The sequence below is a fragment of the Semicossyphus pulcher genome, unplaced genomic scaffold (genome assembly GCF_022749685.1).
Source record: "Semicossyphus pulcher isolate SPU_LCO1_2020_fin unplaced genomic scaffold, fSemPul1.0.p SCAF_3, whole genome shotgun sequence".
NCBI classification, from domain to species: Eukaryota; Metazoa; Chordata; class Actinopteri; order Labriformes; family Labridae; genus Semicossyphus; species Semicossyphus pulcher.
Genome location: NW_027211704.1, coordinates 18,269,066 through 18,293,768, shown reverse-complemented (window position 1 = coordinate 18,293,768; position 24,703 = coordinate 18,269,066). Strand labels below are relative to the sequence as shown.

Below are 24,703 nucleotides of genomic sequence, written 5' to 3'. Positions count from 1 at the left end.
TGCAATTACATTCATGCAGTTTCAATTATTTCTCCAATCCACATAGATGCATCTCATTTCTGTCTTCTAACATAATTAATCCTCTGAGCACAGGAAACAAGCCCTCCAGCCTATACCTCCATGTAGGTCAGTTGTTACTACACTCTATTTTTTGATGAGGACAGTCTCAGGACCTCAAAACCACAAACAATATTACAAAAATGCACACTTTGAATCAAAGAGTTGTGACATCTCAAACACATTGTAATGTCATCATCAGGCATTTTCACTATGGATGTCACAGTCTCAGCTGCAGGTGTCCATCTGTCAGCATCAATTTAAGCCACACCTAATACCCCTTATGTCACTACTGTTCCACAACTACTGGAAAGAAATAACACACACTTACACTTGAACCCTCTCTGGGGATCTTTGGGAACGCTGTGGCTTCTATTTTTTATTTTTTTTGCGTATGTAGAAAGTGAGAGCGCTCATTTAGGGTGAAGGGCAGCTGAGGTTTTCTCTGAAGATTTAAAAAAAGCTGCGGCTCATGCGACTGTGCAAACCTGCCAGGAGCTATTGGAGTTCATCGCAGGTATTTGATCACCATGTTGTGTTGATTACTGTATGAAATAACAGACTACAGTGGACATCTCCGTTCTGTCTCCTTCACTCAGGAGAAGGAGATAAGAGCACACGCAGGCTGGCAGGTAGTACACCACACATATAAATACACAGACAAAAATAGCACACACATCCTATGACAACATTGCACATCAAATAAACACATCTGCCCGGGTAAATCATGACAGAAGAAGAGTTTGATTGTCGTCTTTTCAGTGAACAAATAATGACATACTATGGTGTAAAAGAAACATACAAGCTGGTGAGGTCTTAAGTAAGTAGCCTACATTTACTCAAGTTCTGTACTTAATTACAGTATTATTTATGAATTATTCTAAGGCTAATAATTTAACCTTTGCTGTACTGTAGCTTCATTTTGTCATTTAGGGCACTTAAACACCTTAAGTATGACCACAGTCTGCAGTAAATAGCATTAAAGAGATCCTGTAATCATATCATAGTCACATAAAAAATGATCTTCTTGATTTGTAAAATGAGATTTCAGTGACTTTGCAGACAAACTGTCTGATGCAGACACAGAGAAAGACATTTATCAGGATGATTTCAGTCTTTCTCTGTCAGAACTGGATCAGCATTTAATGATCAAAGTCTGGATCAAGTCCAAATACGTTCCACATCTAAGTAAATACATATTGCATTAGATTTGCATGCAGATGTCATTTGCACATGAAAATGTATTTGATTAATCTTTCATTTCTCGCCTCTCTGCTCCTTCTCTATTATTCTCAACCCTCAGTGTCAGTCACTCTTCCTGTCTGATGTCTGCAGCCTTTTTCATAAAGACTGAAAGTGTGTCAGACACACACACACACACACACCGAACCTCTGCTGTTGCCACTTCTGGATTAGTCCTGCTGCTTTCCCTCCCACACTCATGCAGAGCTTCACTGTTTGCTCTCGTGCTTTGGTTTTAGGGAGATTTAAGCAACTTAGATTTAAAATTTCAGTTAGTGGGCTGCATGCAGAGTGATACTGTATACACACACTACTTCAAATATATACACAAATCAGTCCTTGGAAAAAACAATATTAACAAGAGCTGCTAAACATTCTTTAGGCAGGATAAGCACAGGAGCACACCTCGTACTGTGCTGTATGTTGTTTCAGCTTTGTTGAACGCAGTGGAAGCAGCATGTTTTTCAGTAAATCGTATCCGAATGTAGACTATGCTTCCGTTTATATATAAGATTGGGTTTTTTATCCTCATAGTAAATAGTAAAGCTCCTTATGGTACATGTCTGTCTCACCCAGTTTATCCAAACCTTTAAGACACACATTAAGAGTTCAGACAGAATGCAACTATGACATCTAATGAATCACTTTGTTAACGACACTTCATCATGTGGCAACAGACTGTCAATATTTCCTTTATTTGCCCAATCGCCAGGTGATCAGTCTGAGGATTGAATTCCATAAATATTGTACATGTGATACGTGTGTATATGCAGTATTGTCAAGACACACACCGAAGCACACTACACAATTAACGATTAACGTAATAAGGATCATACATCATGTAACAATTATATACAGTAAGAACACTGAAAGCACATCACTGAACGATATCTTAATATCTGCATTTTTCAAGTCGCACAATATTTATGTTGTATTTAAGGATTTCATAATCAGTGTCATTTCATTCGATTTGTTCTGTGTATTTTCTGACTACTTTGAAGAAGGCTAATCAATCCTTTAACACACATGATGTGCAAATTGTCAGCAAAGTGCGATGATATAAATATCCCTGTCTTGTTCAGAGCATCTTAATGTATTAAAAACAATGAAAGACAAGAAACTTGATCACTTTGACACAGCGACATGAAAGCCCGTCCGAGCAGCACTTCCTGACTAAAGCCTTTGATGAGCATCTGCAGTCACATTTATTTGAGTGTTTCTCACATTATTTCTTTAACACAGAATCTCTAGAAACACTGAAATAATGTATGTATTTTTCTATTGCTGTAATGAACACTGACAGTGAAAGACATGAGAACAGTGAATAGGACAGTGTTTTCGAACACTGTGAGCTGCTTCTGAAGGCTAAATGACGCCAGTTCATTATAAACTGCACCAGGAAGTACACAAAAATCAGGACACAACTTTACATTTGGTTAAACACAGAACAAGCTATTACAACATAAACTAAGTGAATATTCTACTTATCCTTTTGCTGGCGATACAATAAAAATGGATTCATTACACCTAAGTTGGCACAGATGAGCAGCGATCAGACAAAATTTCACTTTTAATTTGTAAGCTGTCTGTACCTTGAAATAATCTAAATGATACCAGGGATTACGTGCATAGACATTTACAATAATACATGATATAAAAACACACTGGGCGATTTACTGTATATATTTCACACTAATATACTGTAGGTGGTCTGTCAGGATAAAGTGTAAACCTGGTTTTACTTGAGGTGAAAGAAGCCGGATGATTTTGCCGGTGCAGCCATCAGCATGTTGGCCTGGTTCTTGTGGGTTATGTGGATCTACAGTGAATAAAAAGCACTTTTAGGGAGTCACAATTTACTTGTTTACATTTCTTAAACGTAAAATGCACTTCTACGTGTAGCTCAAAATGTTGATAAAGCAGAAAAAGCTTCCCAGTCATCTGGTTAAAAAATCTTCTGCCTGTCTTTCATTAAATCTAGACTCTCGAGTCTTCTCTTGACTCGACTGGTCGTTTTCTCTTAATTACAAGGTTGTTGGACCGAACCTCAATCCCGTGTGTACAGCCAGTAGGATAGTACCTCCAAAAGTTAAACAATGTATCCATTCATTTTATATGCCTGTTAAAGGTCAAGGGGGGCTGGAGCCTATCCCAGCTGTCATTGTGCGAGAGGCGGGGCACACCCTGGATTGATCGCCAGTCAATCACAGAGCTGACACACAAAGACAGACAACCATTCACACTCACATTCACACATACGGTCAATTTGAGAGTCATCAATTAAGCATGTCTTTGTAGAGTACCCGGAGGGAACCCACGCATCCACTAGGTCCGAACTGGGATTCAAAGCAGGAACCTTCTAGCTGTGAGGCGACAGCTCTAACCACTGCACTGTGCAGCCTCAACAATGTATCAGCATGCAAAAAATGATTTGTCACTTTGGGTGAAACAGTCGGCAAAATGAAATTAATAAAATGTAATAGAATGTGTTGTCTTGATTGTGGGTACTCAATTTGACTGGTCAATCACACTTACAGTGCACGGAGGCTGCATCCAGGGCTCCCCGTCGATTTGCATCGGCAGAGCTTTGATTGTCCTGCACAGGGAGGAGAGAAAGTGTACTGTACTTTATATACTGTTCTGTTTGTGAACATGTATTTGTTTAAACCTGACTGCATAGAGGGGGATAAAAACTATACAATATAATTCAATCACAAAAAAACAAAAGGTGCATACAACTTTTTTGTTTCAGAAAAAGAGCCTGTCATGTTGCTGTTGTTGTATGCAGCAATCTTATATTGACAGGTGTTATTTTTGACATCCATCTGAAGGTAAAAGTACACACTTGATAGTGATTTGTGAAGTCTGTGCCAGTCTGTGTCCGGCGCTCTTCAGTCCAGTGTAGATCTGTCCCATCTCTATGACTCCTTCCAGCCCCACCACCTCCAGACGCTTATCACTCATATCTGCAGAGTGACAGCACACGTAAGAGCTTTTAAAGGTCAAATCAGTACACTGAACAATCAGGCCGATGGCACCCACAGAAATAATATTTGGATGCTAAAATGAGGTAAATAAAACAGCAAACATCCAAGGAGGTGAGTCTCACCTTGTGGGATAGTTTTAAGAAGCTCCCGGTCAGTGATGACGCCACTGTGCTGCACCTCCGACACGTTGTCAGGCTTCTTGGACTCGCCCCACAGGTTGGAGCCGCCGTGCATGCTGGGTATGTTGAGGACAGCTATGCCCTCCAGAGACATGCTGCTCAGGTCAAGAGTTCTCCCGCAGCACTGTTGAAAGAGACAACACAGGTTATTGTATTTCAGGTTATTGTAGTGAACTTTAAGACTTTACTTAGAAAGTCTAACCTCAATCAGGAGGCAGTCCCTCAGCTTCTTGCATGAGGAAGAGATGGTCTCAGAGGTGGCAAACTCAAAGTACCACAGCTTGTTCTTCATTCTTAACACCAGAGAACAAAAATAACTTTGTTACCTCAAAAAGCTCTGCTCACTGTTTCTCTCTTCGCTCAAACAGTTGGTGTGAATCCTCACCTGCTGTTGAACCTCTGGGGGTGTTTCTCTCGCATGGAGTGGAAACGATGAGCAATAGAGGCGTCCTGCTCACATGGACACAAAAGTAATCATATTAATCCGTATTTAAGTTAAAAGATTGATGTTTCTGTAGAAATTATAGCACATTTTTCTTCTGTTAAAGCGACTCACCACTCCAATAGAGAAGTAGTTGTTGATGATCTCGTAGGGCACAGGGTCTCCGACCTCTTGGGGGTCCTCTGGGATCACCTGGATGCTCCAGCGGTCCATCGCGATCAGCTCACTATTTTCAATCTCCTTCAGGATCTCTCTCAAGTCCGACCCCTCGTAGCCTGTCAAGGTATCATTAGAGAGCTGTAAAAAGTGCACAACATAGGCCTCCACTGTCAGTGATGGTTGAGTTACTGTGTCTGGTTTCACCTCCTCCCCAGCGCAGACAGCGAGCCAGGTCATTCCCGGTGCCCAGAGGCAGGACAGCTACATGAGGACACACCTGCAGGTCCTCTTTGTCTGAAATAACAGGAACAATATTCCGCCTTAGAGATGAGTTACACCAATCACCTGTCTGAAACCTAAAGAGGCCTACAGCACCTATAGCATCCAGGATCCAGCCGACGGTGCCGTCTCCTCCGCACGCCAGGATCCTGTACTCACGCAGATTGCGGAAGAAGTGAAGTCTGAAGAAACAAAGACGACATTACTGTGAAACACTCAAACAAAGTCGGATTATGAGTCTTATAATGATGAGAGTGTAAAGTACCCCGGTGCAGGGCCTCCATTGGACAGGTTGTACACCTGACGTGGGTTCAGAAGGTACTGAAATTTCCTGAGCACTCTGCAGAAACACACAAACAGAAGAGAGAAAGAAAGTAAGAAGGACCATACTTATATTCTAAAAATAAATTACTTAAACAGCTAAAAAACACAAACATATAAAGCCTTTACGCTTCCCACCTTTCTCCCTGCTTTCCTCCACTTTTTGGGTTCACAAACACCAGCAGCGGGTGGGCGTCTGGAATCGGAAGAATCTGAAGAATAAACAACAGATTAAGATCTGAAGGTTTATGTAAGTCATCAGGAAAAAAAACATAATATGTAGGATACACGGACACAAGCTGTGAGTCAGACTACTGTGTAGATTATATGTATAGAAATAGTCTTTTTTAGGCAGCACCATCTCAACATCTGCTGCTGTCGAACAAAGAAGACATTTCTTTTTTTTACAGGAAGTAGCTTTTTTTATACATGACTATCAAAGGTTTGTTTCCTCTCTTGCATTAAATATGTTCACATTTTAACATTATGATGATTCACTGAAACTGCCATGAGAGATGTTTTTAGATTTTAGGAATATTCAACCAAAACATGTGGGCAGTGAATGTTTTAAAATGTCCTTAAATAAACATGCAGGAGAAAACAGAGCAAACCGATCCCAGCCTCAAACAGAAGCAGGGAATTAGGCCATTTTTATGGAGAAGTGGATTACATATACTGCAGGTGTAAGTTTCCCTGCAAGCTTTGAAACAACATTATTTTAAGCTTGAATCAGTCAGAAAACTCACAATCCAAAAGCCTCTCTCAAGCAAACAGGAAGTAAGAGTCTGTCTCAATACACTTTAAATATTGGAGGAGGATCTTTGTCCCTGCAGAGGCTGATAGGTTATGGGGTTTATTCTTGGTCATGAAATTTACATACACAAAAAAAACATGACAAATCACTTAAATTCTTCTAATCATATACAGAAGGTAGCTGGAGCACACAACTTGAAGGAGACCTCACAGACTACACACACAGGAAAAGGTATAAAAGTGTGCAGCAGAAGCAGACCTGCAGGACGTGGCCATCAGGGGTGACGTTTAACAAGCTGGTGTCCTCCTCCTGCAGGACAATTAACCAACAGACAGGCAAATAACTAAAAATAGTAATAATCAAACAATTCTTTGCTCAGCTGTTCATTTGTACCTTTGAGAGGGCGTATATGGCCCACGGAGGCAGTATGTGATCTCTCAGTGGTCCACAGTCGCAGGACGATGAGCCGGATGAAACACACTCATCATGACGCTAAAAAATAGACAACACAAAGTGAGCACAGAGGAAGAGATCCACTCCGTCTCAAAGCAGAAAAACAAAGACAGTCCTCACCATCTCCGTGCACCAAACACATCTCCTCCCTGCTAAAGTTTTGATCTTCTTGTGGCAGACGTGACACTTGGTGGACTTGCAGTCGGCTCGGATCCAGTCGTGTGACGCTACCTGAGGCACAGAGGAGCGGAGAAAGAGAGGTTGAGGAAATGGTCTAAGTGCAGCAGCTGTGGAAGTTTCACATTCATCACTCTTTGGACAAACATTGACAGAAGGACGTGCATCCCCGGATCAGATATTCCTGAAGCAGCTGAGGATATTTGGCCAGTTCACTGTTGTGATTCATTAAAGATCATGTGAATCAGTGATCACATTCTGGGAAGCTGCACCGGAAAAAGACAGCGAACAGACAATCGTCCACGCTTGTGCAAAATAAGGACATGTAGCAGATGTACAGAGCAGACTGTGCCGGCCGTAATCCATGACTAAAAACACACAGATGGGTTGCACTTACTGCTGACTAATGCACTGCAGTGTTCCCAGTTATTTAATATGTTCCCTGCTATTCAGTTTTTGGTCAGTACCTAGAACCTTTATGTGTTCACAGGAAGGAAAATCAGCCTTCAGGTTGTGTTTCACTTTCAGAACAGTAGTCTCACAGAAAACAAAGGAAGGTTCACTCACGATCTTTTTTCACAAATGTGGTTGGAAATTGATGGAAAGACCAAAAACTAAAGAAACAATGTAAGAGTCAGAGTGTTGCAGAAGGTTTCTTCATCATCCTGCACAAGCATGTGTTTGTCTTCAGCTGAGAGCAGACCCAAACAAACCTTTTACTTCTTTTGAGTAACTTTTAACACATTTTGAAGTGTTTTAGGAAATAACTGACCCTTTTCTCAGATTAAAACTATATATTTATGTTTTTGTAGATAAACACCTTCAGTGGGGACTAGTTGGGCTTTGGTCTGTCCGGAATGGATAGAGTAGGGAGGTGTTACGGTATGCATCATCAGACTTATCCTTCAACTTGAAGCTCAAATGCTCCTGAATGTATGAGATAGGAAAACCAACAAACCAAGGTAAGAAATGAAAAATGAAGAGAATTTTTTGTGCTCCTTACACCAATCTCCTTTTTAGATTTGACAAAGGTCCGAGCGCAGGGTTCAGGGTTCTTGTTGGCACACTGACTGTGGACGGTGTACTTGCAACCTGCAGAAGAACAGGAAGGTCAAAGCTTTCATGTTTCCTTATTCAATGGAAACTGCAGCAACCCTGACAAATGAGAGACTGTGAAAAGAAGTGTGACCCCCCCCTCCAGCTCAGCTGTGTGTGTGGTGCCCGGCTGCCCCCTGCTGGCGGCTGCGAGCTCTTACAGGTGCAGCAGAGTCCCTGCTTCCCGAGGCCGAGCAGCATGCTCTGACACACGCTGCAGTATGTCGGCTTGTTAAAGTGCTTCATCCTCCAGATATGCTGCCCGTCCCTCTCCGTCATCTGTGGACGAGGGGAAGACAAGAAGAATTTCAATATCTTTGAAGTAACATTTGCATTTTTTATTAAACATTAGGAAAGTTAAATGTTTGCTGCATCACCTTCAGTCCAAGCAGAACAAGTAAAGGCACATTGTTCATGCCCCCCTTCACCCACTCCTCCAGAGTGACAGTCCCGCTGTCGTCCACATCGATAGCCGTCATCATGTCTTTCAGCACCTATCAAAGAACACAATCATCCACTTATTCTTTATCATCCTACTTACTTTAACATTTTTTAAATCTCTTACAGAAATTGTACAAACTAGCAAATTATTTCATGGAAGAATAAAAACAAATACATAAAAAGAGGGAAAGGTCATACTGGTCTGAGTTCAGTCACGTCCCAGCCCAGGTAATCAGCTGCTCGCATCATCTGTGTGATTATACGATCCACCTCCTGAAGGACAGACAGCAGGGTTTACACTCTCAGTAATGGATAACGGGGTGACCTTAACCTTCTAAATCTACGTGCTTAACACTGTGAACAATCACTATTTTGCCGTGTATCCAAAACAAACACTCCATTCAACAAACCACAAGATTAAATGTTCCTAAAGACAGACAGATGAGTGACTTACAGAGCTGTCCAGGAGCTGGTTGCAGTCTTTGTCGTAAAGTTTGAAAGTAACTACAACAAAAACAAAGTCTGTCAGTGATTTATTCCATGACTTTTTCACTCACTCAGGTTGTGACAATAATCATTTATCAGCTGTAAATATATCTTAAGTGCAATTTTTAAGTAGTAAAAATGTCACAAATATGAAGACTTAACCCACATTCGAGCTTCTCTCGTGGCTGTCCTTCCTCCAGCACGGAGAAGTAACAGGACACGTCACGAAGAAAGACACCACCTGCAAATAAGCACAATCTGATAAACTGGATTTTTTTCTTTTGCAGATGAAACTGCAGGAAAAATGCCTCTTGAGGAAGCACTTCAAGGTAAAAAAAAAAGTGTATTTCTGGTTTTGTGGTTTTGTTTTGTGGTCCATCGTTAACTGTTACTGCAGAGCTCTGTGCTTTCCCTCTACACACCTGCTGCATGCTGTTGCACAGTCAAAATAATTTACCTCCTTTGGGCAGCTGGCTCTTTGTGGACCCATCCTGCTCCACATGTTGAAAATAGCGAAAAAGGCGCTGGCAGAAATCTGCAGGGAAATCATCCGCTTCTAGGTAGGTCTTCAGGAAGAGGCAGAAGCCCACAGCATCGACACACTGAAAGAAATAAAACGTGTTATTGGAGAAAAACAATAGTGTGTTAGTGTAATGTTTATATTTATGGTTACGCTTTATCTTAGTGCGGCTGGAATTTCTGGATACTTTTATAATAAATCAACTAAATCCTAAGAAACATCCTAGAAAAACGATGCAAATAAATAAGAAATGGATCCAAACTGAGGTTAATTATCTAAATTAGATATTTCTATGTGGGGAAACTTAAAAATTACAATCCTGTTTAGTTACCTCATGTGTCACTGTCGAGAAAACGTACCTCTCCAAAGCTGTGCTGCGCCAGCCGACCCCCAGGATGAAACTCCTTAATCACATCTTTCACCTGCAAACTGCTGTCTGCAAAGGGGACGAGGGAGAGGTCGAAGAGTGAGTGAATGAAGGGATCGATGAGGAAAGGATGAAAGTGAACATACACTAAAGTCAAAACTTAGGCAAAGGGCTTTGTCTATTGCTCCACACATTAATCACTTGGTGCTTACAACACACGTGAAATCACCCCTAGTCGTGGGCATGAACGTACAGTGTGTATCCAACATTAAAGCTGTTCCCTGCTGTCAGAGGACACACATTATTGTTCAGGTCCGGAGAGGAGCAAGGTGTAATTATCCATTTGTCCATTATCCAACGGTGCAAAGTCTCCCCCCGACACTAAAAGCCTACACACCCAGTCCATCCCTTTCAAAGCCTCTGAGTGTATGGGGGAGTATTTTTAGCCCCGTCCTGTACTTTTTGTATCCAGTCAACAGGTCTATCAAATTCTGTATTAGCTCTAATCCCCCGGTGCACAAAGCACTCACAATTTAGAGTTGCTGTTTGTCTTTTTTGTGTTGATGCCGACTAATCCTCCAGAGACACACTGTTTAGAGTCTCAAGCTTCCTGACTCATTCGTTTTAAGAAGACGATGTCCAATCATTTGTGACTACTGCTGCTTTCACATTTTGGCTCGATCTCCCAAAGGAGAGATTCTCAAGACTGAAAGAAGCTGCGAACACAAAGTGGGAGTGAGAAAAAGAGTGCACTTTTAAAACCTCTCTGCTCGTTAGCGGACAGAAACATTGTACTGCACCTTGCTTGTCTGTGCGGGACTAAATTTAATACACAGAATATACTGAAAGTTTTTTATACAGATGTAAGTGTGTCAACTTCAACTGCGACTGTTGTACACTAACTACAACTCTCTTTATGTGTCTTTTTTTGATTAATAAGCCATTGATCCAATCATTTTGTGTTCACGTTCTCACAACTTCTCCGTATTATAATTGTTAAAGAAGTACCCAGATTGGTTTACTTAAAATAAAAACAGGTCTGAGCCTTACACCACCCGCTGCATTATTTCAAAAAAATACTACAAATAAAAAAAAAGGGCAAGGGGCTGAGAAAGGTGTGGATGTGTAAGGTTGAAGTTGCTCAGTGACATTGATTAGAAGGTTTTTAACATTCTTTAACTTTCACATCGATTTTGAAGCAGGTAAGCCCCAACCAGCTGATTGAATATGAGCATTGACCTGAAAGGTTCAGGGCTATTTTTAAACATCCGATGGTGTGTTGTGCAATTTTCAACCCCTTAATGCCTATTTTAGAAATCTGGTAAGAAATGACAATATTCACACCAGCATCGATTTGTTTCGTCACATAAAATCACACCATTTAGTTCGCAGCTCAAAGAAGGGAGCAGTACCTCTTAGTACATTTTAAAAAGTAATTTAACAATATTGTTACAGATCTATTAACTGTTGCAGTTGTCCTAGCGGGACTAAAATCATTATTGGGTGGTTTAGTATGTAACAGTGTGTCACAGATGATACCTTTTGTGTTTGAAATCTTAATGAGCAAAGTCCCAGCCAGCAGGGAACGTTCCCATAACATTGGCTAACATTACCTACAAGTTCTAATGACGTTTAAAAGAAAACATTTTAATCTAATGTCCAAAGAACGTTTTAAGGATGTTTATCATTTCAAGTAAAGTTCTTGTAACGTTAAAACTTAAATTAAGACAAAACGTTTGAACTGCGACATTCTGAAGATATTTTCAGGATGTTATTGAGGCCTGGGATGTCAGAGCGCCTTTTATAAAACATTTGCTCAATGTTAAATAAAAACAAAGAACATGCTCACTGCAACACTCTGAGGATCTCTTCAGGATGTTAGTTTGGCCTGAACTATCACAACGTGATTTATAAAACGTTCCTGAAATGTGATTTAAACATTCTCACTGCAACTTTCTGAAAATGTTTGCAGAGAACGTTCTCCTACTGTTAAAGGGAACATTCTGGGAACCAAATAAAAACTTCCTACTCAAAACATTACCAGAACATCGCACGTAACATTCTCAGGCATTAATGTAGAGGAGCAGAAGTATGAAGTATTAAATCTAAACAATAAATAAAATACTTCAAAATGGAACTTTAGTAAACAACTATAGCCACAGAAAACCACCTCTTCAGCTGGTCTCTTTATGTTTCAAATACATTATTTACTGGCCAGTAATATCAACAATAGCTAAGATAAGTTGAGGTGAGAAGGTGAAACTTACACTCCATGTAATGCTGCAGCTGGATAAAGTCCACAGGAGTCAGAGACCCTTCAGTATCGTCAGAGGAGGCCATGCCGATCAGCTGAAAGAGTCACAGAGATGTCAGGTAGAAAAACAACCACAGGATGAGGCAATAACCACCTCAGAAGCTGCAGAAACAAGGACGCCGCCTTGGTGTAATGGCTTTAAGGTCATCCACTGTTTTGGCAGTGACTCACAACTGGTTTGCCTCCATTCCTTTTGATTGCACTGTAGTAAGTCTAACACTCCTCTTTACATGAAAAATGATCATGCATTGTCTGGTTGCAGATATTTACGCTGTCTGAGACTTCTCTATACTTGCCGAATACCAGGAGTCACCGGTCAAAAGTTACACCTACTCTGCCACAGTCAAAGAGTTAGGATATTTTATCGTGCAGATATAAGGTCACACCTTTAGACATTTGGAAATGAGTGCAACATATGGCTTTGAACAAGATCTGACAAGATGAGCAGCTGCAGGTAATAACAAACCGGTTATTACCTGGTAAATAAATAAATCAGGTAAAGTTAGAGCATTTCTTCTCTCCACCTAAATCTTCCATTTCATAATAAATACACTGTAACATCCCATCAGTTTAATCAGAAATGTTAAGTACAACTCGGGCAAATCATGCATAATCAATTATATTAATCTTTTCAAAAGGGCTTCCTCAATCTGGATTATAATTTGATGCTAAGGTCCCTGACAGAAGCACTCTCACACACTTTCTCTCTCTCTAGGTCACTCACAGGTGTTCATTCATCCACTCAGGAAGACAGGATGAGGACTGAAGCCTTACTTACCTTTCTGTCTCCTCAGACCTCAGCGGAAGTGAATATCAACCTGTCCCAGACACGGAGCTCCAACACACGGAACTTTTTGATGCTGTTTGACAGCAGCTGGTGCTTCTGGGTAAATGTCTGCCGCGCGGTATTAGCGGATATAAGGGATTAAGAATGGGAGGAGGAGGAGCTTTCAGTGACATAATTACAGTTAGTGGCACCGCCGCGTGCGTGTACACTCACACACACGCATACAACGTGACAGGCACGCGCACTTGGTTGATTTACGTTGACATGAGTTTCAGCCTCTGTGGTTCCCAGCGTTAACAGCGTAAATGAGGAGATATTTATGAATGAACCTTTAAAAATCAACTCGTGAATTGGCTTTGAAATAATAATAATGGAAGTCCAAATTAAATGTTATTATTATGTTATTATTATATTATTAAATGAACATGTTCAAATAGACATATTGTGAATTTGCAGTGTAAAAGACACCGTGAATTGCTCTCTAGAGCTCTTATTTGAAGATAACAGTAATTTTATCTGACACACCCAGAGCCTCTGAACAGGCTTAGAGGGGGTCATAAAATAAAACTGAGCTAATATTGTTTTAAATGGGAGGCTGAGGAGCCGTAAAGCTGAAATTAAAATAGATAAGATATCTTGAGACAGGGAGTGTAAATACACCTAAGATAAAATACAACAAACTCCAGGTGGAGGACTGGTCAAAGGTCAAAGGTTTTATTCTAAGGACGTGATACTACAGGTAGCCTACCTGTCTGCGTTAAAGTAAATAAAGGTTCAATGAAGGTATGAGAAGAATAAGATTTTCCAAATGCCTTTTTTTTTTTTTGCTATGTGAAGCTTCTTTGGCTGCATGTTGTTGTTTTTTTTGTTGTTTTATACACACACACACACACACACACACACACACACACATATATATATATATATATATATATAAAGTTACTTTATAGGTAGGTAGGTTATTGCCTACCTGGGAAGGCTACGAAAAAAATAAAGTAACATTCAAGAGTTTTCTAAACTAGCTGTGATGTTGCAAACACCACCTTGTATGTGAGAAGAAAAACTTCCTTGCTTCATGAGAGAAATTACACACAAAAAAAAGTTCCAATGTCAAACTCTGCATGCATCTTCTGTGCAGTAAAATTCAATCATCAAGTTGTTATAATAAGCAGAACAGATTTTGGAGTGGAGCTTTACTTACATGACGAGAAGTTCACAAGTGCTATCGATGGAATAATTACAGCTAATGAGCTTGAAACTCAACAGATCTGTCTGTGCAACAGTAAACACAAATCTGGCAATAGGCACAGTTCAGATCACAGACAAAAGCTAGAAAGTGGACTTTGAGCCAGAATTGTTTTGTCAAACTAGCCTATTATTTTCATGGTCAAGACTGAACATTATTATATAAGAACGTAGTGCATACTTGTTGGACTACTATTTTATTTGTATTTTTGGTGTCAATTAATATAGGCCTACAATATCTGATTCTGTGTCTCCGCCGAGGCAGAAGGTGGCGATAACGGGCTACAGTGACAGTTGACAGCTGCAGTAATTGAGGAGTAGAAGAAGAAGTGGTAGTCTACGCAGGTGTTTACGTTTTCCTACTTCCGCAGCTACCCAAAGCGGAATAACGCTTCTCATCTAACGTTCAATCCAAAAATTTGAGAAGAAATAGTCGGTCATGTTTCTCATTTACAACATCAGTATTAGAAATGCGTGGCAGATAAATAATACTAAGGTCGTTTGCTGTCCATTGTAGGCGCTGTATCGCGAGTTTTCCCTCATCATCTATCGCAGGCTAAGCTAAAGCTAAAGCTGGCGGTGTGTTAGCAGCGGGTCAGCGGCAGTGGACATAATTTGACAAACCGTCGCCTGATCCGCACTTTGTTCAGTATTAATTTAGATTTCTAACAAGGCAGTCATGGCCACTAGGCGACTGACCGATGCCTTCTTGTTAATGCGGAACAATGCGATCCAAAACCGGCAGATATTGGCTGAGCAAGTGAGTACATACGACCCCCGTCTGAGTACACGTAGCAATGCTGCGGTGAGTGGTCTGCATCGTTTTGACATTTTACTGTGTGTGTTTGCATATAGCCAGTGTTAGCTAGATACAAGTGTGTGTAAGTAGCTGCTAGTCATTACACAGGGAGATTTCTAAGTCGGTAGTGTTTTCTTGTGCTGCGTAAATACACCTCAGGACTGATTGATTGATCAGTGTGATGTGATGGAGGAGGAAGAAGAAGAGGGGTGTGCAGGCATATATATTTTTTAAACTCTTAATAGATAAAAGTCTTTTGTATAAATCACACAAATGAAATAAAATTTGCTAAATATTAATCTGCATTTCCCCGTTTTGTAGATAAGATAATTAGTCAAAGTTAAAGCATGTTGTTATTGTCCACTTAGTGATCCTCTCTAGTATAAAGCATTCTGTGCCCAATATAGTAATTTGATCTAATAAAGATCAAATTTTGTCTGTGACTTGTTCCACAAGAATGTAGCTGATTGTGCTCAGTAGGCCAAACAATATATGTGTGTCACAAACTGAGGAAAACTGCTGTGTAGATTCTGTCATTAAGATGTACTAATAATCCTTGAGTTTGGTTACATCAAGTATAGCCATCGTGAAAACCAAGAAACTCCTAATTTCAACAAAAAACATCCATCTGCAGCATCTCACCAATTCTAATTTAAAACAAAAATTAGGGATAGTCTCTTCTCACTCTCCCTAATACAGCTTCCAGTATTTTACCTCTGGGTATACAAAAGCTCCGTCACTGCCTGCAACATAAAAGTCTGCACAAGAGATTGTTGTGCCACCAAAAACTGAGTCTGCCCGCTGTGACTGAATAAAGGTTTCTCATAGAAGAAAAAAACCCTGCATGATAAAGTCAGGGCTTAGGGCCAGTACAGATCTAGCAGATGGGATCGGTGACATTTGAAATAATTCACATTCAGTTATTTTTAAAAGACAGCTTTACCCCTACATGCAAATTCTATTATTAATAAACATGTTAAAGCTTCATTGCAGTAATATTAAAATAATACTAAAAAGCAGAAGGTAATCAACAAACTCCTCCAGGTCTGTTTGGAAGCTTGAACAGTTTACTGCTCTCCTGTGTTTGTGCTGGGGTTCACTTCACGTCTCCAGAAGAGGAGGCCAGGTACAGGATACATAGCACACCTAGCAGGTCTAGTGTGTGTGTGTGACCATTCACACTCAACTGTGAACATTTTACCAGAAAAATGCTTGATGATGTAGTTTGATCTCTTCCAGCCTGCGCACTCAGAGGCGTTCAACATGAAAAGACATCCCATCAGTTTATGATGAAAGGAGTCTGTACTGCATTTCCCAAAATATGCTACTTATTTCTGCTAAAGAGCAGAATGAAAAATGATTTCTCCTTAATTTCACATTTGTTTCCTCAGATAAACACATCTTGCAAAGGCTCAGCTTTCAATCACACTGCGTAATCAGCCATAACATTCAAAATGTTGCAGCTCGTGGAAGCACACTGTCCGTTAGTGCATCTCTGTGGTTGTCACAGCGTAGGGTGGTGTGCTGGGCTTCACCTCAGGACAATCAGCATCTACTGTATGGTGAAGGGAAACTGATTTTGTGGCCTCCAGAGCTGAGAACATTTTGCACAAAGTGACTCATGCCTGACAATGCAGCTGCTGTGTTCGGCAGATGAACTGCTTAAACGCTGTCTGTTATTTGACCTACTGAGAGCAAACACATCACCCATTCATCACTCACTCAGTCAGTCACCTGCAGTTTTACAAGTGCGTCATCAGTCGGTCCTGTTTTTCAGTTTCAGCTCTGTGTACTTCATCAAGCCTCATCATCTTTAACGCAGCATAGAGATAGTGGTGTTTGCCCAACAGGCCTCCCATCATGTTGCTGAGTTTGTTCTCAGCTCTCAGTGGTTTTCTTAAAATAATTTGTGTGGTGAAGAAGAATAGTATATTCTGTCATAGAGCGGAGATTTCTTAGTCTCCTCTTATCAAGATCAGTTGACAAAAGAAGCCATCCTTCAAGTCCTTTTCTGGACACTTCTTACACTGTTCCAACTCTCAGCCTTACTTTGTGTCATGTAGCTCAAATGTAAAATGTTACATGCAAAAATTGTTTATGCCTTAATGTCTAACTTGTTTTGCACAGTGCGTGTTCAGTGTATATTATGTCCTGTTTGTCTTTTTATCAGGCTTCTTGATTTAAACATCTCTTACCTTTCCATCAATGTCACAGAGCAGATTTCGGTGCATCAATTGGTAAAGAAAAATTAATAATAATTAATGAATTGGAAACTTATTCTTTTTTTTTTTAAGTAACAAAGTGAAACTGAAAACAAATTTACAACAAAGGTGTTTATACAGTAGTATGCCACTTTCATTTCATTTTACAGCAGAGCATAATACACCTACATATCCACAGGCTGAAATATATTTGCTCTGTTTAAAAGGAAATGACTCAACTTAAACTACTTTGTTTGCCATTAGAAGATACACATTCAGCTCAGACGAGCTGCGGTACTCTCACTCTTCAAACGAATGACTTTGCCAGAAGGCGGAGGGGCCTGTTTGAGCTGAAACAAGACAGAAACAAAAGATGCATAAATATTCAAAACAAGTCCAATCAAACATTGTAGATGTTGACAGCTTAAGATACTAGAAATACATGACTGATGAATCTCACACGTTTACTTCCTGATGTCTCTTTTCTTTTTATAATCTCTCAGGTGATCTTGAGGCTTTTTTCCCCCCACTGTTTGTTACATGTAATCATTTGTTTAAAGTGGAATTACAGCACTTATAGTTTCAGGATAAAAACGATTTTTGATTTATTTTACATTCACACTCTATGTTGACACTTAAGTAAAATGTGAATGGTTGAATTCAGCAGCCAGACTCAATATACCACTGCTGTACAGTTACCATTTTTAGTTCAAGGTAATTACTTGTTGGTGGGACTGGATTAAAAAACACTTTTATTTTGGTATCACCTGCTCATTTTCTGGGGCTCACTTCCTGTTACTTCTGTCTTTTTCTCCTTTTCTTCGTTCTGTTTTGGATGGGACCACTCGGCTATCTGCCAACCAAATTAGGAGCTTGATGAGGTACTGTCGTTTCCCTTGGTAGATTTACTGTAGATGCTCAAAATGGTACACTACCGTCGCATTTGAATTATCATTTAAAATGTTTTAATAGAATACATCTGTTTTTAGTTGGCTGATGATCGCATGGCTCTGGTGTCGGGGATTAGTCTGGATCCTGAAGCTGCCATTGGAGTCACCAAGAAACTGCCCCCCAAATGGATAGAGGGGGTGGATGAGGTAAAACAAACGCTCTGAACAGAGAGACCTACCTGTAAATTCCATTTGACTTGAGTCTCGTCATAGTTGCTTTTAACCAACGTGTATTTCTCCTCAGATCCAGTATGAAATCACACGGGTTCGGCAGAAGATGAAGGAGCTGGCGATACTTCATGACAAGCATATGAATCGTCCTACACTTGATGACAGTAGTGAAGAGGAGCATGCAATAGAAATCACTACTCAGGAGATTACACAGGTACAGTTATAAACCAGTGTAGTAATAGACATAAATTAATTGGTGGATGTTTCTACTCGAGCACATAAGAGCTTAATATAGTATTGATCAGCTATCCTGTGACTGTCTGAGTGAGTGGATATGGAAGCCTCTGATAATTCACGCTAAAGAGTTTGAAGTGAAACATGCTCTGTATTTCTGCTCGCAGATGTTTCATCGATGCCAGCGAGCCGTGACAGGCCTGCAGTCTCGCTGTGGTCACTGCACCGAGCAGGAGGAGAGGTTACTGAGAAACGTGGTCTCGTCGCTGGCACAGAGTCTGCAGGAGCTCTCCACCAATTTCAGGCACACACAGTCCGGCTACCTAAAACGTAAGCCCCGCAGGAAATAGCCTTCAAAGTTGCTTCCCGTGTTCGGACCGTCAAAGTTGAAGCTCCAAACTCTCTTATCGTGGAGTTGTTTTTGTTTTCATGCCATCTCAGCACCATGTTATTGTTTACATTCCAGGTATGAAGAACCGCGAGGAGAGATCAAAGCACTTTTTTGACTCTGGGCCCCTAATGGAGGAGGACGAAGAACTAGCTGTATATGATAAGGTGACTCATTTTTTCCACTGTGTTATGCAAGTTTGAATTCAGCATTTGTACATTTTACATTTTTTCAGTCAGTCAGTTTTGACACAAATAAAGTATATCTCTCTACTGTCACAAATGACTGAAATAGAAAAAAAATGTAAATCTCCAAATTTTAAAGTACATCTATTTTAAAAATATATATTCAATGCTGTTATATTATTCTTTAATATTCTAGCTTTTTATTTAGATTCCTGAAGACATTGCTGTACTTTGATTATTAGGTTGTCCTTGTAGAAATTAGTCCTAAGTATGATGCTAAGAGGATTTAAAACCATACCACTAATACTTTTGCATTTAACACTGAAGATGTTTTCAGTGCAACTTTTTAAGGGCAACATGAGTGTGAAGAAGCACATCTTAATGCCTCTGTCATCAGCATGTTCTTCAACATTTACCAAGTTTAAATTGTTTCACTAGAACAACTTTTGGAATAAAGGAAGTCTTGTTTGCTGAAGCGTTGTCTATTCGTTTTCTAATTGTTAAAGTTGTCTTACAACAAAAACATCTTCTTGTTTCAACCCTTTCAGGGGTTCACAGACGACCAGCTGATGCTGGTGGAGGAGAACACGGTTATGGTTGAAGAGCGAGAGAGGGAGATCCGACAGATAGTTCAATCCATCTCGGATCTAAATGAGATTTTCCGGGACTTGGCTGGAATGGTGGTGGAGCAGGTATTTAAAGCAATGCTGACATACCTGTGCACAGAATTTAACACATGTCTTGTCATGAGTCCAGTCACTGAGGTACCAAAAATTGGAGGTTGAACTAGAGGTTAGGCTTTCCACACACTTCATAGAAAAAACAGACGTTAGCGTATGGATACTGATATTGACATCCAACCAGCAATTTTACACCTGTCACTACATTTCCCATGTCTATATTATACAATATGTCAAACACAGGATTTACACTTTCTTAATCCATTCTAAATGTATGTCTAGGCTTATACATTTATAATGTAATAAAATGAAATATTAGATTATTGGTGGCCATTTTCAACGGATGACTCAATGTATTAGAAACACTGTCTGTATGGACAATGCAAGCAAGCAAGATGCTGCAGTTAAACAAGGTAGGGTCACGCACGTCTAGTTATGCTGCAGCAAACTGCCGACATACAATGTCATCTTTGTTTAAAGTCTACAGATTAAAGTTTTGTTTGCTCACAGAATGTCTCCCTCTTCCTCCTACAGGGCACAGTTCTTGACAGAATTGACTTCAATGTGGAGCAGGCTTGTGTTAAAACAGAAGACGGACTTAAACAGTTACAAAAGGTAAACACAAAACCCTCGTGACACTATCAACACCACACAGGATCCACTAATCCTACAGTGAACACATACATTTTAATCCAAGTGGTGGAGACACTTGATGAAGTGCTTGTGAAGTGAAATGCATTATTTGACATTTTTCCTGTTTCCTTTGCAGGCGGAACAGTATCAGAAGAAAAACAGAAAGATGCTGGTCATTTTGATCCTCTTTGTCATAGTCATTGTTCTAATTATTATTCTTTTTGGAACAAAGTTTTAATTATGCATTCCTCTGGCTTTTGTTTGTCTGTGTGGGTGTTTGTTGTGCATCTGTGTGGACTCGGACTTGTTCTCAGTTCTGCTTCAAAACAAAGCTGACTGCCTTTCAAACCCACCAGGAAACGAAGAAAAAGAAATCCACGTCTCTTTGCAGGTGCACTTTGGTCTGTGTGGAGGAGTTATGTGATTTATTTAAATGAAAGAAATAATCAACAATCAGTTTGAGCTGTGGCTACTTTAGCAAGTGAATCACATCCAAATCGCCAAGACTGTGTGACAGAGATCAGAGGAACCAGATGATGTTGGCATATGTGTCTTAACAAAAGAAAACACTCTGCTGTGTATAAAAATGGACTCCAGATGTTTAAATACTCATGCAGAGATCTTTCTGCTTGAACTCAAAGCACGAATTGTGACGTTTGTCGTGTGACACTGCATTCTGTCTGTCCAATATCATCGCAAACATTTGTTTTTGTGACGATGCTGTGACAAGAACACGTTTGTGAAAGACAAATATGCATCTCAACATTACATGTCCTGGCTCAGTATTTTAGCTTGAAAGACTAAACGTTATGTAACAGGATTAGATAAGTCATCTAGTACCAAATATATTCCATCAGATTAAGGACCACATGTTTGTTTTTTTTACTCTCCAATGTATTGATTGTTGTTACTCCACTGTTCGCCTGGGGAGGAGGTAGACGGACATCAAATTCATCGACTAATTTTAAAATCATGCTGCACTTTTCATCAAGTGCTCATTTTAAAAACACTTAAATGTTTTGTTTTACATGGTCCTTGCATAAAGTGCTACCTTTTTTAAACTCTTGCAGTTTGCACATATTGAGGCCTGAGGGGGAAGGTGGCTGTGTTATGGATGTAATACTACTGTCATCTGTATGATGAAAAGATTTATTTATTTTTTAATAACGTCAAATAATCAAGAGGTTCAGAGTTCTTCTGTCTGAGGCAGAATTACTGTATGATGAGTAAAGTGTATCTGTAGTCCAAACTCAACAGTTATTGTCCTTTCCACTGAGAAAAAACTGTGATGTAGTCCAGCACAAGCAGACGTATGAAGACAGCATTATGACTTTATTTTTCAGATTGGACACAGTACATTTTAGCTTGTGTTGGAAATTCTTTACATGTTGTTGTGTTCGATAAAGACTGATAAGCTGAAATGATGAAGAGCTTTTCTTTAACATATCTGTACTCAAATCTACACTTTATACACTCGTTAAATCATCTCTGTCATTGTTGTGAATCTGTGTGTGTGAAATGGTTTATGTCCTAGTGGTACTCTGCTTAAGTTTTGTTTTCCAAACGAAACTGACGAGGAGACGACAACTTGTTTTTTAAATAAACCTGGAACATGATGGTGTTTTGTGGTTTGCATTGCAGCACTGATGCATGCTTACAGCTTAAACAGTCAATATATATTGTGGTAAATGCTGCCAAGAAAAGAAGATAAAGTATCTTTATTTATTGTGATGCAAAAGCAGTTACTATTGCTATGATCTTTACTCATTTGAATGCAGGAGGTACCTAAAGTTGCCAAGAAGTAGCATTGCCTCAATAACAAAATCTCAGATTTACAAATATAAAAGGAGATTATATGTCCAAAGGTGACGAATAAGATTTAATCAGAGCATTTTTTTTTTTTTTTTTTTTTTTACAATCCTCCATACCGTATTAGTTCAAGTCTACGTGTTCAAGAATGAACTACACTGTTTACATGTAGCTCCAGTAACCCGGAAACTATGTGTGTTTATTTTTCCTTTCAAAGTAAAAGCCTCGTATAACCAGAAAGTACACTACTGTGATTTTGAAACCTATCGCCCAGTTTCAGTTCATATAGAAGTTGTACACCCCTCACTAGTATGTGAGGCAATATCTTAAGTATGTTGCATTCTTTGCAGTGCAACGTCTACAGCTGTTTGAGACATGCTAGCTAAGCATAGCTAAAAGCTACTTTATATTATTTGACCTGGAAGACGTTCAATCATAGCCTGTGCTCGTGTTTGTCAACGTAGCCGACTTTATTCTACTAGACGTATTTAATTTTAAAAAAACCATGATTAGTAAAGATGATGAAGACGACCCGTTCCCTGTTGATGACTTTCTGTTTGACGAAACATTTTCTCAGGATACCGTTTACAGTTTGTGCGGTCAGGAGCTGAATATAAGACAGGTGTTCGGGGCAAACCTCGGCGTGGCTGCCCCGGTCTGGGAGGCTGTAAGGACCATCCTGATTCGCGTTAATATTGTGACAATGTCCTCGCTATGTCGGTGTGACTTCTGTCTAATGATATGTATTTGTGTGTGTGAACAGGCGTTACAGCTGTGTAATTACTTTGAGAAGCAGTCGGTGGAGTTAAGAGGAAAGCGCATCATAGAGCTGGGATCAGGGACCGGTGTGGTCGGTATTTTGGCAGCACGCATGGGTATGTTGTTGTTGCGCACCCTTTAATTTTGTCTAAACTGTGGAGGAATGGGTTCATGTACGCGATTATGAATTACATAATACGCGCCTGAACATTTACAGACTGGTTGCACATTAAAAGTTCGTTTCTTAAGTCAACTCTTTGCTTGTCCTTTCGGTAATAACTCTCTCTCTAACTGTTGCATGAGATTTCCACCAGAGGCACTCTAATACACTGCAGCTGTCCCAGCAGGTGTTGCTGGTCTGGTGTCAGAGTTGTCCATTTCTCACGGTCACTCATTCAACAATTTCAAATATCCTGATAACTTTTACAAATACAAATTACTTCAATATGTTTTCTGTGTTAAAGACACTTTAGGTATAAAAGGTTGCAGGTGAGTAGAAAGTTCAAGAACATCTTCATATCTTTTCAGGTGCCATCGTGACCCTCACAGACCTTCCTTTGGCCCTCCCACAACTTCAAGTCAACGTCTCTGCCAACATGCCACCCAGTGGTTGGCCTACCGCCCTCCCCACTGTCCTCCCTCTCTCCTGGGGTGAGGACCAAATGAACTTCCCTTCTGACTGGGATCTCGTGCTTTGTGCAGATATAATTTACCTCCCAGAGACTTACCCACTGCTGGTGGACACACTGGCTCATTTGTGCAAGGGTGGAGGCCTGGTATATCTGTCATCCAAAATGAGAAGAGAGCATGGGACACAAATTTTCTATGAGGAACATCTGCCAAGCAGATTTAATGTGGAGCTTGTGCACCGTGATGAAAAACAAAACATTAATATATTCAGGGCATCTCTAAAGAAAGACCAGTGACAGCAGACACTACCTGGTACAGAGTCAGACCTGGGACTTGGATTAGTTACATTGCTGAGACCAGTTATGACTGGTATATCATGTGCCTTTTTAGAAAGAAAAAACAGTGAAAGCGGTGAATTAATTGTGCAACGTGCACAGCTGTTGATGTCAACCTATAAGCGACTAAATTGTTCTATTTAAGCTGCAATTTTGTATTTTATAATGCAAATAGAGATACATCTATTTGTACAGCTTTTCTAAAGAAACGAGGGCTATCCCTGTGTTGACAATTGTTTAATTCAATCACTTATAAATCTTAAGGTTTGGTTTCATGTCTGAGGTCAGAGTTGAGTTCACATGCTCCTTTGAGATGCACTAAACAGAGGAATGTTTCTTTTATTTATATATTTATCTTACTACACTGGATATTTTAAGTAACTTAAGTAAAAAAGAAAATGTCAGTTGGCTTGAATAAAGTATTCTGATGATCTGGCAATTGTTTTTAAATTGGTTCTTAAGTGTGATTAGTTGAGAAATGTATCCCACCAAAATAAGGACATCTTGTTCTTTGTATTATTGAGCACCATGTGTGTCTTTATCTTCTTGTTAGATTGATAATTTTGTTTTACAGGAACCTGGTTACATTTTCACCAACATCAAGCCATTTGCTGTGAGCACTCT

General features: G+C 39.9%; 3 protein-coding genes across 6 annotated transcripts; 2 read left to right on the top strand and 1 right to left on the bottom strand.

Moving 5' to 3' along the window:
* Positions 1-1,981: 1,981 nt before the first annotated feature.
* Positions 1,982-13,134, bottom strand: dgkab (diacylglycerol kinase, alpha b). 2 transcript variants are annotated; one of them, XM_069677689.1, is made up of 24 exons: positions 13,052-13,134; positions 12,227-12,308; positions 9,952-10,028; positions 9,530-9,674; positions 9,239-9,313; positions 9,041-9,090; positions 8,785-8,859; positions 8,523-8,639; positions 8,307-8,424; positions 8,054-8,142; positions 6,994-7,104; positions 6,814-6,912; positions 6,679-6,729; positions 5,805-5,878; positions 5,611-5,685; positions 5,442-5,527; positions 5,271-5,360; positions 5,022-5,182; positions 4,851-4,915; positions 4,668-4,758; positions 4,409-4,589; positions 4,145-4,265; positions 3,835-3,895; positions 1,982-3,118 (listed from the first exon to the last, which is right to left on the bottom strand). In XM_069677689.1, exons 2-24 carry the CDS (start codon positions 12,297-12,299, stop codon positions 3,038-3,040), a joined length of 2,166 nt encoding a protein of 721 aa, XP_069533790.1. In that variant the 5' UTR covers positions 12,300-12,308; positions 13,052-13,134; the 3' UTR covers positions 1,982-3,037. The 2 variants fall into 2 exon arrangements, with proteins under 2 accessions (XP_069533790.1, XP_069533791.1); XM_069677690.1 differs by lacking the exon at positions 6,679-6,729.
* Positions 13,135-14,669: 1,535 nt separating this feature from the next.
* Positions 14,670-22,162, top strand: stx16 (syntaxin 16). 3 transcript variants are annotated; one of them, XM_069679047.1, is made up of 8 exons: positions 14,670-15,065; positions 18,295-18,402; positions 18,500-18,640; positions 18,828-18,990; positions 19,127-19,215; positions 19,782-19,925; positions 20,448-20,528; positions 20,683-22,162. In XM_069679047.1, exons 1-8 carry the CDS (start codon positions 14,985-14,987, stop codon positions 20,782-20,784), a joined length of 909 nt encoding a protein of 302 aa, XP_069535148.1. In that variant the 5' UTR covers positions 14,670-14,984; the 3' UTR covers positions 20,785-22,162. The 3 variants fall into 3 exon arrangements, with proteins under 3 accessions (XP_069535148.1, XP_069535147.1, XP_069535149.1); XM_069679046.1 differs by having other exon boundaries at positions 14,670-15,110; XM_069679048.1 differs by lacking the exon at positions 14,670-15,065 and adding an exon at positions 16,805-18,186.
* Positions 22,163-22,594: 432 nt separating this feature from the next.
* Positions 22,595-24,480, top strand: LOC138606234 (EEF1A lysine methyltransferase 3-like). The gene is made up of 3 exons (XM_069678696.1): positions 22,595-23,022; positions 23,119-23,230; positions 23,643-24,480. The coding sequence occupies exons 1-3, from the start codon at positions 22,861-22,863 to the stop codon at positions 24,038-24,040; spliced, it is 672 nt and encodes a 223-aa protein (XP_069534797.1). The 5' UTR covers positions 22,595-22,860; the 3' UTR covers positions 24,041-24,480.
* Positions 24,481-24,703: the final 223 nt, after the last annotated feature.

Coding starts and splice junctions, on each gene's coding strand:
- stx16 (XM_069679046.1), top strand. CDS start 14,985: ATGGCCACTAGGCGACTGACCGATGCCTTCTTGTTAATGCGGAACAAT. Junction 15,111..18,294: donor GTACACGTAGCAATGCTGCG/GTGAGTGGTCTG, acceptor ATCTGTTTTTAG/TTGGCTGATGATCGCATGGC. Junction 19,926..20,447: donor CTGGAATGGTGGTGGAGCAG/GTATTTAAAGCA, acceptor TTCCTCCTACAG/GGCACAGTTCTTGACAGAAT.
- LOC138606234 (XM_069678696.1), top strand. CDS start 22,861: ATGATTAGTAAAGATGATGAAGACGACCCGTTCCCTGTTGATGACTTT. Junction 23,023..23,118: donor CTGCCCCGGTCTGGGAGGCT/GTAAGGACCATC, acceptor GTGTGTGAACAG/GCGTTACAGCTGTGTAATTA. Junction 23,231..23,642: donor TATTTTGGCAGCACGCATGG/GTATGTTGTTGT, acceptor ATATCTTTTCAG/GTGCCATCGTGACCCTCACA.
- dgkab (XM_069677689.1), bottom strand. CDS start 12,299: ATGGCCTCCTCTGACGATACTGAAGGGTCTCTGACTCCTGTGGACTTT. Junction 9,314..9,529: donor GAGCCAGCTGCCCAAAGGAG/GTAAATTATTTT, acceptor GCTTATTTGCAG/GTGGTGTCTTTCTTCGTGAC. Junction 9,091..9,238: donor GCCACGAGAGAAGCTCGAAT/GTGGGTTAAGTC, acceptor TTTTTGTTGTAG/TTACTTTCAAACTTTACGAC.